The 13,184-nt window shown below is 44.3% G+C and overlaps 1 protein-coding gene across 3 annotated transcripts in view; it reads right to left on the reverse strand.

Annotated features, from left to right (window-relative positions):
• DPH5 (diphthamide biosynthesis 5) overlaps positions 1-13,184 on the reverse strand; it is a 45,420-nt gene that overhangs the window by 27,478 nt on the left and 4,758 nt on the right. For 2 of the 3 annotated variants that reach the window (XM_053248235.1, XM_053248234.1), the window contains exons 2-3: positions 12,860-13,050; positions 10,174-10,298 (exon numbers count right to left, since the gene is read on the reverse strand). In XM_053248235.1, coding sequence (XP_053104210.1) covers positions 10,174-10,298; positions 12,860-12,994 — 260 coding nt within the window. In that variant the 5' untranslated portion in view covers positions 12,995-13,050. The remainder of the gene's footprint in view (positions 1-10,173; positions 10,299-12,859; positions 13,051-13,184) is intronic. The other variant, XM_053248236.1, reaches the window with a different exon arrangement.

The following is a 13,184-nucleotide window of genomic DNA, read 5'->3' on the forward strand; positions in this document are numbered from 1 at the left end:
ACCTGAGCAGGATCTAAAAATGACTGAGTGGACATCAAAAACATGAGTGTGCGCACATGTGCATGCCTTAGAGGGAACACTAGCTCTGATTCAGCACAAGGGATGGCAGTACACCCCCAAATAGCTGCTCCCTCCTATTTAAACAAGGAGAGTGAGGGGCTGATAGGAGAGCTAGTGCATCACTAGAGTAGCTCTACTATAGTCATCCAGATAAATCCTTCTCTCTAGTCACCAAAAAGAATGCTTGAGACCCAGCTATTTCCATGGAACTTACATGGCACAGTGGGGAAATGCTTGACTAACAAGCAGAAGGTTGTTGCTTCGAATCCCCACTGGTACTATATTGGGCAGCAGCGATATAGGAAGATGCTGAAAGGCATCATCTCATACAGCATGGGAGGAGGCAATGGTAAACCCCTCCTATATTCTACCAAAGAAAACCACAGTGCTTTGTGGGCGCCAGGAGTCGAAATCGACTTGACAGCACACTTTACCTTTAAGTGCCCTTAACTCCATGATGTGGCACGTCCTTGATGCCTTTCTTGTGCAAACAAGTGTTCACAGCAGGAAAATGGCTTCTCTCCCTCTATATAATAGCAAAAATTCACTAGACATAAGCAAAGTCTACCAAAGGTACTTAGCACAAGATGGAGGTACCTAGCACAGGATGCCATTGAACAAACAATGGCAGCTGATTTGGGCCAGTTTAAACAGTTAGGAGAACCAAATGATAAAATCTTCCCGAAGCTTTTCTTCTAGCTGTTGGGTGGTGCATGTTGGGATGTTCTCCTATGGAGGTGGGGGGAACCTCCCCAAACATAGAAAACTAGCATGTTGGGGGGAAATGCCAGGTTGAGCCCTTCTTCCTGACATGGTGTTTGATGTACAATTTTCTTCCATGGGGGAGGGCTGAAAGAGGTATCCCCACAGTACCCAGAGGACAAAGTGGTACATTCTAGCAAAAGCTTTACTGCTTAGTTCTGCTGATAGTATAAACTGGGCCCCAGAGATATAAAATGGCCATGTGGTTGCCTGTTACATGTGCACGATTAATACACTTCAGTAGTACAAATATGTAGAAGGCCAAGGTGGCAACAAAACTGTATTTTCCATGCTGCATGCCTAAATAGTTTCTACATTCAACCAGCTAATTCTGAAAGAAAAGGGGAAAAAACCAAATGCTTCACTGTTCCTTGGCAGTAAAAGAAAGATAAATCTCAGCAGTCTGTATTAATTTTAATAAAGTAATATTTCTCCTGCTAACAAGATGCTCTACTTTCTAAATTTTTATAGAGGACTGCCGGACACTTGCCTGGCAAATATCAGCTTTCCTTAGCACAAAGCAATCTTGGCACAACTCCAACACTTCCCTTAATTATTCTGCAAACAGGCCTTCATGCCATTGCAAATGAGAAACTTTGCATGCATGCTCTGTACTTGCACCAGTATACAAAATGGTTGCTTACTGAGACATTCAAAACATGCAATTCAGGATTTCAGCGAAGGTGCACAGTACCCCTCACCGACACTAAATCCCTAATACATGTGCCAAACGTCTTGCTTTTCAATATAATTGTCTTCTGAGGAATTTATGAAACAAAAAGTTGCAAGAAGTCAAGGGAACAATACTGGGGTGTACAAGCAGCATGCAAATTAAGGCTCTAATTGATGTTTAAATTAGGAAGGCACAGCTCCTGTTAAAAATGATCTGATTGCAGATCTGAGGGGATCAAGGGTCCTTCTAGCTAAATACATGTGGCCCATCATGTACACAAAGTAAGCCCCACCCTCCCACCAAGAACCTAACAGGCATTTGGTTCCAAAGCCAGACACTACAGAAGAAGCTATATGTAACTATGATGATCAAAAACTCTTGACTTGTCAAGCTAGCTGTTCAGGCATACATAGAGTAAATCATATGTAATGTGTTGTGTAGCCAAGAGTGGAAATTCATTTAAATAAGATACTGAACAATGGCTTCAGCTGCCCTCTTCCCAAAGGTATCTCAGTTCAATGTTGCCCATTCCATGGAGGTGAGCAAAGAACAAAGGCAGCATCTGGCTGAGAGCATGATTAAGCAGGGCGTGCTGATCTCTTACTGGCACTGAAGCTGTATTTTCACAGGGATTTCTCCAAAGTCTCTCTCTGGCGATACACTGCTCCATCACTATCCTCTGTCACTTTAAAGTTCAGGTACCACGAAAGGTGGTCACTGCAACTGTCCATGATGGAGACTATCATAAGGAATATTTGTTCAACTATCCAAGTGCTCAGTCTCATTTGTATCAAGTTATATTGTGCAGGGAGAATCCAGGAAGGGAAAACATAAAATAAATGAAACATGGTTAAGAGTAAGAAACATGGTTAGAATTTCAGATAGCAGGAGAAGAAATGTTTGCATCCCCTATTCCTAGGCTCTGAAAAGCTGCAACTCTCTTTTTCTCCCCTACCTCCAAATTATGCAATAATGTCAGACAGAGAAGTACATGCCACTGCAAACCTATCTTAGAATCCAAATAAGGTGCCTAAAAGGCCAAGCTATTTGGAGGCAGGAAATCCAGGATTTAATCTCTCAACATATCTCTTTTTTACTTTAACCCAACTGGCAGGGGTGGGCTCTAAATCTGATCTAAGCATTTAATCAGATTTCCAGTAGAACTGGAAAAGGTACAGAAGAGGGCCACCAAGATGATCAGCGGCCTAAAGCACCTTTCTTTTGAAGCAAGGCTACAACACCTGAAGCTATTTAGTTTAGGAAAAAGACGACATGATAGACGTCTATAAAATCATGCATGGTGTAGATAGAGGGAAATTCTTCTCCCTCTCACATAATACTAGAACCAGGGGTCATCCCATGAAGCTGATTGCTGGGAAATTTGGGACCAGCAAACAGAAGCATTTTTTCACATGACGCATAATCAACTTGTGGAATTCTCTGTCACAAGATGTGGAGACAGCCAAAACCTGGATGGCTTCAAGAGGGGCTTGGATAACTTCGTGGAGGAGAGGTCTACCAATGGCTACTAGTCAGAAGGCCACCTCCAGCCTCAAAGGCAGGATGCCTCTGAGTACTAGTTACAGGGGAGTAAGAGCAGAAGAGAGGGCATGCCTTCAACTCCTGCTGTAGGCTTCCAGTAGCATCTGGTGGGCCACTGTGTGAAACAGGATGCTGGACTAGATGGGCCTTGGGCCCGATCCAGCAGGGTTGTTCTTATGTTCTTATGATTTCATTTGTTTGCACTTTAGGCAAAATTGCATGGGCGATTTCTCCAATGGGGCTAATAGCACCCTAGGGTGGGAATGATTTAGTTTAGGAAAATTAGGGATAAAGGGGTTTCACACTCCCTCTCCCCAGCACTGTTGCTCGGCTCAAATTTGGATCCCTTCCCGACAATGGCTGCATTAAAGTAAGAACTAGAGTGTTGGGAGATCCAGTCATGGATCTCCAGCATGAAAGTGTCTTTTGGGTTTACCAGAAAACAGGCCTGCCTAACTTACGATTCCAATGTAGGGCTGCAAATCCACAGTAGTGTGATATGTCCTTCTCTATCTGAAGTTAGATTTGGGGCTAAGGGAGAGAGCACTTGTTGCTCTTCTGAGGGGGGAAAAGAACAACAGTGGACGCAAACTTCTTCCCTACGGCTATATGAATATGCTTAGTAGCATTCCTTTACTCCTTTTCTAGTTTATCTCCCTCTGAAGATAGCTTGCTACAATGAGAATGTGCATTCTGGTAGAATATCTGAATATGCTGTGGCTAGTCTCCCTATATCGGGCAGCAGAGATATAGGAAGATGCTGAAAGGCATCATCTCACACTGTGCAGGAAATGACAATGGTAAACCCTTCCTGTATTCTACCAAAGAAAACCACAGAGCTCTGTGGGTACCAGGAGTCAAAATCAACTTGATGGCACACTTTACCTTAATTTCCCTTTTACATCTCTTTAAAAGGTAAGTATTACAAATCAAAATCATTAAGGATCAGCAAGCGGAGGTCCCTAATCTGACAGAGCTGATCCTTAGAAGGATGACACTTGCTGGCATTACCAAGCCAGAGGCAAGAGAGAAGGATTGTGGGACTATAGAACTAGCCAGCACAACACTTATGGTCTACTACCCTCCACTTTGTCCCCTCTCAAGAAAACTAATGGCTGACCAAGGACCTAAATCCAATTCCTGAGCCAGTTCTGCAGCCTTTAAAGAAGGATAAGTTAAAGGCTGTTTTGATTCTGTGGAATCACAAGTAAGCTACATTATAACAGGTTACAGCCTTTGTCTCACTGCTAGCTCATGTGAGGGAAAGAATATGCTGAGTCATCCCTGCTGAGCTGCCTGGGTGGGCTTCTCATAAAACCTTTCTATATTTCCCGTGCAGAGAATCAGACCAGTGGACTGGGTGCTTTAATCCAAGGTCCCTCTGTAACTGGGTATTTGAGCAAATACAAAAAACCTTCCACATGTGTGCCTACACGGGATGAGAAAAACTTATAGCTGCTGAGCGCTTGAGGATGCTTTTGCACCAGAGAAATCCACTTTTCTGCCCCCCTTTTTCCTGAGTTAAAAACCAACTCTAAGAGGCTTGTTAAAAAAACAACACTGTTTTATTCAATTACTATAGATTGCTTCTGTCTGAGGCTTTTAACTTTAGATACACTCAAAAATACTGAGTAGGTTACAAAAATAGGTTGTCAGGCTTCAGTTTTAGGTTGCATTTAAGAACGCTTAAATGGTTAGAGTCTTTTTCAACACTCTAAGTGGGTTGACTGTAGGCTAGTGTTTCTTATTTTAATTACGTTGCAGGTAAACAATATTAGAACAGTATCAGGGATATTTATTTATTTTATTATTAAAACTTTTATACCGCCCTTCCAAAAGGCTCAGGGCAGTTTACATTAAAATACCATTAAAATCAGTTAATAAGTAAAACAAAAATTATAAATCATAAAAACAATGATTAACAATTTAAAACATCATAAAACAACAATTAAATAGTCAGAACAATTTTAAAACGCTGAGAAAGCCTGGTTGAAGAGGTGTGTTTTTAGGTGTTTTTTGAAAATTGTCAGAGATGGGGAGGATCGTAACTCAGCAGGGAGCGCATTCCACAATCTCAGGGCAGCAGCCGAGAAGGCCCATCTCTGTATAGCCACTAAACGAGTTGGTGGCGACTGGAGACGAACCTCCTCAAGTGACCTCAATGGGCAGTGGGGCTCATAGCGAAGAAGATGCTCTCTTAAATACCCAGGGCCTAAGCCGTTTAGGGCTTTGTAAGTTATAACCAGCACTTGTATTTTGCCCGGAAACCTATTGGCAGCCAGTGTAACTCCATCAACAAAGGAGTAATGTGGTCTCTCCGAGATGACCCAGAGTCCAACCTGGCTGCCGCATTCTGAACCAACTGAAGTTTCCGGACTACGTACAAAGGCAGCCCCACGTAGAGTGCATTACAGAAGTCAAGTCTGGAGGTTACCAACAAATGTACCACTGTTTTGAGGTCATTGATCTCGAGAAACGGGCGCAGCTGGAGTATCAGCCGGAGCGTATCAGCCGGAGCACGCCTGGCCACTGCCTCAACCTGAGAAACCAAGGAAGGACGTTGATCCAGAAGTACTCCCAGACTGTGAACCTATTCCTTTTGGGGAAGTGTGACCCCGTCTAGAACAGGCAGATCAAAATTGTCTCTGGAGTTCTGACTCCGCACAATAAGTACCTCTGTCTTATCTGGATCCAGCTTCAGTTTATTCTCCCTCATCCGGCCCATTACTGCTTCCAGGCAGGCATTTAGGGAGGATATGCCAACTCCTGAAGAAGTTGACATGGAGAAGTAAATCTGGGTGTCATCAGCATACTGGTAACACCCAGCTCCAAATCCCCTGATGATCTCTCCCAGTGGTTTCATGTAGATGTTAAAAAGCATTGGAGAGAGTATGGAGCCTTGAGGGACACCATACTTAAGCTCAGATTTTGAAGAGCAACAATCTCCAATCGACACCATCTGGAATCTGTCCGAGAGGTAGGAGCGGAACCACTATAAAACAGTGCCTCCCACCCCCAACACCCTCAGACGTTCCAGAAGGATACTATGGTCGATAGTATCGAAAGCTGCCGAGAGATCCAAGAGGACCAACAGAGTCACACTTCCTCTGTCCATTGCCAATTGGAGATCATCCATCAGGCCAACCAAGGCAGTCTCCACCCTATGGCCCGCCCGAAAACCAGTTTGAAATGGGTCTAGATAACCAGTTTCCTCCAAGACCGCCTGGAGCTGAGAGGCCACCACCCTCTCAATTACCTTGCCCAGCCATGGGCGATTGGAAACTGGCCTATAATTGCTCAACTCTGAGGGATCTAACGCAAGCCTCTTATATACAACACACACACAAATATAAGATTGATGCAAAATCAGACTAAACAAACTTTCCCCAAGGTTAATCTTACCAAAGCCCAGGCTTCCTTTCCTTGAACTCACCAAACGCCTGATTAAAACAAAGCCTCTGCATTTCTATCTTCCAAGAGCAACAGTCATCCTGTTGCAGCAAACTCCATTGCCATATGTCCCATTCTTCCAGCACAGAACTTCCTTTTTTTTCCTTTCAGAATTCCCAGCAACAGCTCTCTAGATCCCCACCCCAGTGGACTGATTGGGCGATCTCTGTAGGTCACCAGCCTGTCAGTCAAGACAAGAGCACACTTCCTGTTAACTCTTTAGATGGAGGGGAGACTGGTCACTACACACATGAAAGCTGATTGCTAGGAAATCCAGCTTCTGACTAGTATGAAATGTCCTCGTAAGAAGAAAGGTTCACAGTCCTCATGGGATTCCACAGATTCAAAACAGCTCTTCCGTTGCAGAGTTGTTTAGGAAACATTTAGGGAAGTTTTCAGCAGCCATGGTTGGGAGGGGTAGGGTTGCTGTGACCTACCTAGTTCTATCCCTTGCTTCTGCTGCTCTGTGCCCTTCTACCACTCACTAATTCCCTTGCCCTCTTCATCAAAATGCTCCAATGGTCCAATATATCATTTGAATTCTGCACCTGTTTACATTGGGTATGTTGCAACCACAGCTTTGCTTGTTGACTTTTCCTGCCCCCAGCACGTTTGTGGGAAGCTTTTCCAGGTTGACTTCCGGCTTCAGCCAAGAAGATGGGGCTTTTCAAGGTCCACCATGCAAAGGAGAAGAGCAAAATGCATGCTGATCTGAAGGCAGCTTTGCTCACATGCTCACCACCAAAGCCTGCAGACTTTAATGTGCAGCAGCTTTAGTAAAACCAGAAAAGCATTTTGCATGCTAACATCTAAATGCCATCAGTCCTGCAGGTACTCAGCAGATGAAACAACCCACTGCATTGGAATGAGGCCCTGGAATAAAATTGGTGGCTTTAAATCCTGATCCCACATTCAACTCATTAATACTGTCTTGTCTCAGTCCAATGGTCTTATTCCTCTCCCACCTGCAAACTTTTGTTAGTGAAAGATGCCCCACCCCTTTCCTACTTGTATATATACTCCCCTGCACCGCTATATGCATACTTTCACAAGACTGTTAGATTTAGGACTCTCACTCCTAAAATTGGATGCATTCATAGAATTAATTCTGGTTCTTTCCTCTGAGTAAATCAGTGGAACGACAAACAGTATAAGATTCATAAGTATCCCATAAAATTTGGCATTTGGGTTTTTTTGTTCATACTTAACTGAACTTAACCAATGGAGTTCCAGTTGCCTGAAGGCTACTGCCTGGCACCTTCATTGCTAACACTGAGGCAAAAGAGGTGTGCAAAGGGTGTCGCCTCTGGGGTAACCATTTGCCAGCAGGCCACTGTGGAGGGTGGCAATCTGGGTTGTCCAAGACATCTGGTTGCTGACCAGAGGGTCTATACTCTTGGTCATTACAAAACCAATCAGAAACACTTCAGTAGTATGGAAAAGCTTCTGACAAACACACCAGGGGCAGCAAAGGAAGAGGACAAGCAAAGCTTGTCCATATTTTAACAACTACAGAACTCGAATACGTTGGGTCTTTCAAAGAACTTAAACATTTTGAGACAGAAAAAAAGGCAAGGCAAGAGAGATATGATACTATTCCCACGACCTCCCAAAAGCGGGCTAAGGGAGCCTAGCCCGCTTTTGGGAAGTCATGTGCTACAATGGGAGCCATGCGGCTTCCAGCAGCAAACCTCCCAAAATACCCCTCCCCTTAAACTAGGTTAGCAGAGCGAGTGCTCCACTAACCCCATTTTGACAATTGTGAGCCACCACGGCATGGCTCCATGCCGCAGCGACTCACAAGGAGACTCCCGACCGGGAGGCTCCAACAAGCCTTCTGGCCTCGGGGGTCTCCCCAGAATGCCTTGCACGGGGCATCCTGGGACTTCCAGGGGCTGGGCGGCCCCTGATCCCCGCTCTCCCTACCGGTTCCGTGTGGGCAGCTAATCCGGCTCCCTGCTTGTGTGTGGGGAGAGTGGGCTAAGTCCACTCTCCCCGCAAACCACCTCGAGGCTCTTCATTTTACTCGTGTGAAGCGCCTCTATGAGTAGCAGAAGTAGAAGGACAGAGCAGCAGGTCCTAGAAGCAAGAGCTAGTTAGGACACAGAGAGGCCTTCCCTTTCAACTGTGCTGCCACAGACCTTTGTTTCCCTAAACCTCAGCAACCACAGCGCTGCATGCTTTTGAACTTCCGTCATCCCCCACAAGGACTGCAAACTTGTTCGTCCTTACATCCATCTTATTTATTTATTATTTCTCTGTGTAAACTGCCCTGAGCCATTTTTTGAAGTGCGGCATAGAAATAGAATGAATGAATAAATAAATAAATAAATAAATAAAAATATGACATCAAAGACTCAGAAGGCCGAATTCCCTGCCCTGCTTACATGCAATTCCACAGAATCAGAACAGCCCTTTCCTCAACTTTCTCCTTTAAAGACTGCAGGACTGGTTTAGGGCTTTGTTTCATGGTCAGCAGCTAGGCTTGCTGGGTGGTGGGTGATGGGCTAAACTCCAGTTCCCAGTCCATATTCAAAGATAACCCCACCAAGTTTTTGAAAATAATTTTGGCAGGTCAAACTTTTATACGGTCTGTGTGCAAAAACTGATTCTTGTCATCCCAGCAAAAATGTACAAAGAGGACATCATTAACATGGACCCTGATCCTAATAATATTAATTGAACGGCAAAATGACTTCAATTCTCAAAGGCTGGCATCATCTGTGGTTAAGTACCAGTTCAATTTTTTTAAAATCAAATGGTATTTTAATGTTCCCTAGGAGGGATATTTACATAAATTACTCTTCTTGACACATACGTTTCTTTATAAGGAGGGAGCCCTTGCATGGTGTGCTTGGTGATTACATTTTACCACCACTCCCTCAACACTGCAATATTAATTTTGAATCACCAGCTGGAGACAAAAGCCCTCTTCTGTATGGCTTGACGTTACAGATTGATGATGCTTGACTGGCTGGGGCAGAAGGACAGCCTTCTGCTGAAAGAAAGGGCTGCCACTTCCAGTGGGAATAGGAAGTGGAACTAAGAGGCTTAATAAACCAAGCTGATAAGATATTTGTAATGACCCCAGATGTCCACAGAAGATCAGAACACATGAAGTCAATACAGTGTGCAACTAACACAGAGCATTAAGCTTCAAAAGCAACAACTAGATAGCTTGTAGATGCAAAATGCAGTGGAACAGAATGGTCTTTGAACAAATATAATCAAGTGTCTTGCACAACAAATAAATCAAGCAGAGGAACAATGCAACCAGATTTCCCACCCCCACTGCCAGAAGGCAGCTTGGACAGTCAGAATGAATTTTAAAGCTATCACTTCTTTGTTCATGGGCCAGTTTATGGATCTCGAAGTGATCCCCATCCAAGGATGTGTTTCAAGCAGCTACATTGGCTTGGTACATGTGCAATGTTATGCATGCCTTTGAGAGAAGCAGAAGCAAAGGCTGCATTTCAGCCCTGAGTTGAAATATAGAACCCATTTCTATATCCAACTGAAACAGAACCACTTTTGTGAAATCTTGGATCCTCTAACAGCAGAAAATGAGAGATTATGGTCTCACAGCAAACACTAAAAGTCAGTCCTTTCCACATAACCAAATCGTAGTTTGTGGTATTTGAAGAATAGCACCAACAACAGTGTTGCTTCGAGGTGTTACTTCTTACCCAAAAGGATCTCCTACGACAAGAAAAGCCACGTCACACAGATGTGCATCCTTCAAAATGGTATCTGCTTCTTGTTCCACAATTTCTCTGTCAGCAAGAATCAGTTCTTTGCCATAGAACTCCTCCTGGGGGGGGAATGGATATTATTTAACACTAAGCCACAACAGTGGGACTTTAAGCTGTGTTAGCCTCAGTGAATTCACTGGACTACCTTAGTTTAAAATCAAAATAACTCAACAGCAGGTTTGTGAACTGGGTTAATGGTCTCCACAGCAGTCGAAACATTTCAAAATAATTAACATTCACTAGTCCTTTCAGTGCTTTCTTCATTTGCATTTCAGACCCTTTTGATTCCAGCATGACACCAACCCTGGCAACACATCCAGGCTACAATTTTTTAAACCAGGAAACACATAGAAATTGAAGTGTGAAAATTAAATGGGACCATTTAAATATTTTAAAGCTCACACAAGGCTACGATCTCTCCATTCCATCCCCAATCTACAACATTGTTAATAAATATGCTCAAAAGCAATGCTTATCATTGTGATTTATAGTCCTTATTACTATTTTAAGGCTGGTTGATCACACACAAAACAGTCTCCATCAATTTCTGTATGTGTTTATTTGGTGTTCCTGTTTCCCAGCTGATTTGAGGTTTACCAACTGAAAATTTATGCGGGTGTGCTTTCTTCAAATTTGCAGCAGTTCACACTATTGTGCTACCTTAATAGGGTGGGAAGTAGAACTCATGAATGAGCATTTCTATAGAGGAAGCCCAAAAGCTTTTGGTGCCTGGGACAAAAAGTCCAAATAACATCTTCTCCACATGTACGTAGTAAATAATAATAGGCAATTGGTTGCCCTTTAACAGCGCACTAGAATTAAGCACCTGAAGTAGGTCACCTCCTATCAGAGCTAGTGATCTCTCATCAGCGTTAGGTGGGAATGTGCAATTGCACATTTATCAAAGGTTTTTCTTTCTACTTCAAGATGATGGAATTTAAGCCTAAGCCACCTAATGGCACAGCGGGAAAGTAACTTGCTTAGGGAGCAAGAGGTTCTGGTTCGAATCTCTGCTGGTATGTTTCCCAGACTATGGGAAACACCGATATTGGGCAGCAGCGATATAGGAAGATGCTGAAAGGCAAAATCTCATACTGCATGGGAGATGTAAGATGGGAGTAGTACCCCCCCACCCCCGTATTCTACCAAAGAAAACAACATGGCTCTGTGGTTGCCAGGAGTCGACACTGACTTGACGGCACAACTTTACTTTACACAACCCTAGGGACAATGAGGGCTGCCACCTTATTTACTGGCCCTGCCTTTTTGTTTTAACAGCAGCCTGGGACACAGAATAGACTTTTCCCAGGAATAATCTCTGAACCACAAAGAAGTCTTCTATGTAGTTTGTGTGTGTCAAGTTGCTTCTAAAAGCACAGGAGCAGGATGAATTAATGGAAGGAAAGAAGTAGGGGGAGAAGGTGGCCACCTAGCTTAAGTAGCACAATGCCAAGGGGTGCTAACACAGGCAAAAAGAAAACTGTGGTACAGTGGTTAGAATATCAGACTAGAACTCCAGATTCAAATCCCAGCTCAGCCCTGAAACTCACCGGATGACACAGGGCTAATCATCTTTCAGTCTAATGCTGAAAGCTGATATAAGCCACCTTAGGATGCTGGGGTGTCTCTCTGGGGATCTGATGCTATTGCTGACTGGTAAGTGTATACAACTATTTGCCTCCATCTGATGCTCAACCTATATACTTGTAAACAAATCAAATACTACAGAGTCAGCATGAGCCTCCAGTTATCTATCCTCCCAAGGAAATCACATTCTGAGTACTGCTGCCCTTGGAAATTCTCATCATTTGGGAAAGTGAGGAGTGAACAATACAGTATCACAAAAGGGGAAAAAATTTCAGTGGCAAGAATTGGGCACCAGGCCCAGCTGGAATGTTCGATTCTAACAAATATCAGCACCACCACCCTGGTGTGGTGCAGAGGTTGGTTCTGCTGGTGTGGCCAGCTCTACTCAGTACCTGATATTTCTGATAGGGATGTGCATGAACAGGTTCCGAGGCCCTTTTACAGGCCTCTGAACTGGTTTGAACCCTGGCTGGCTCGAAGGTCCGATGGCAGGGTGGTGGTGGCTTTAAGGGCGGGGGAGGATGCACTCCCCCACCCGCCGCCGTGTTTCCCCCGTTGGCGCGCAATTCCCTAAAAGCCCGTTGGGGTGGCAGCGTACCTTCCTGCCACCCTGTCCTGACATTGTCTGGATAAGACCAGAAGTATTAGCTGCGCCTATGCGCGCACGTCACGCTCATGCATGTCGGGTGCGTGCGCGCGACATGCGCAGGTGCAGCCAGTCCTTCCGGTCATATCTGGACAATGTCAGGACAGGATGGTAGGGAGGTATGCTGTCGCCCCAATGGGCTTGTAGGGAATCACGCACCCTAATTTCTGGCACCAGGGGTTGGGGGTTCTTTTACAGAAAGGGAGCCAAAGAGGATGCTAGGAAGATGAGATCTGGGAACTGTAGTTCCTCACAGTGCTATCTCCAGGGGGTTAGTTTTATAGCTGAAGAGGTCTTCCTGGTCTCAATCCAGCACTCATCACACTGCATGCCACTGGCTTGCTGTACTTTGTTATTTCACAGCCCTTTCCATCTGCATCTACATACCAGTGCTTCCTTTCCAACAGTGAGGATCGACGTGTAGGCTTCCAGGTATACTCGACTACACTGTTTTACTATTTCCAAGCCTTTTACTGTAATATCTTTGGCATCTCCAAGCCCAAGTCCAATCAGATAAAGCATTTTTTTAAAAATTCAGAGTAGAAGAGGTGTCAGCTCCAGAAGGGGGATTTTGAAGTCTGTCAAAAAGATGAAAGAGGAGAAAAGACAAAATCAATACAATACCTCATGGATTGTTCTCTAGGACGCTTTCCAGATTAGCAACTCAACAACAGCAAAATGCTTCCGTTCAGGCAAATTGCTTTCAAAACGT

Source organism: Hemicordylus capensis, chromosome 4 (assembly GCF_027244095.1).
Source record: "Hemicordylus capensis ecotype Gifberg chromosome 4, rHemCap1.1.pri, whole genome shotgun sequence".
NCBI classification, from domain to species: Eukaryota; Metazoa; Chordata; class Lepidosauria; order Squamata; family Cordylidae; genus Hemicordylus; species Hemicordylus capensis.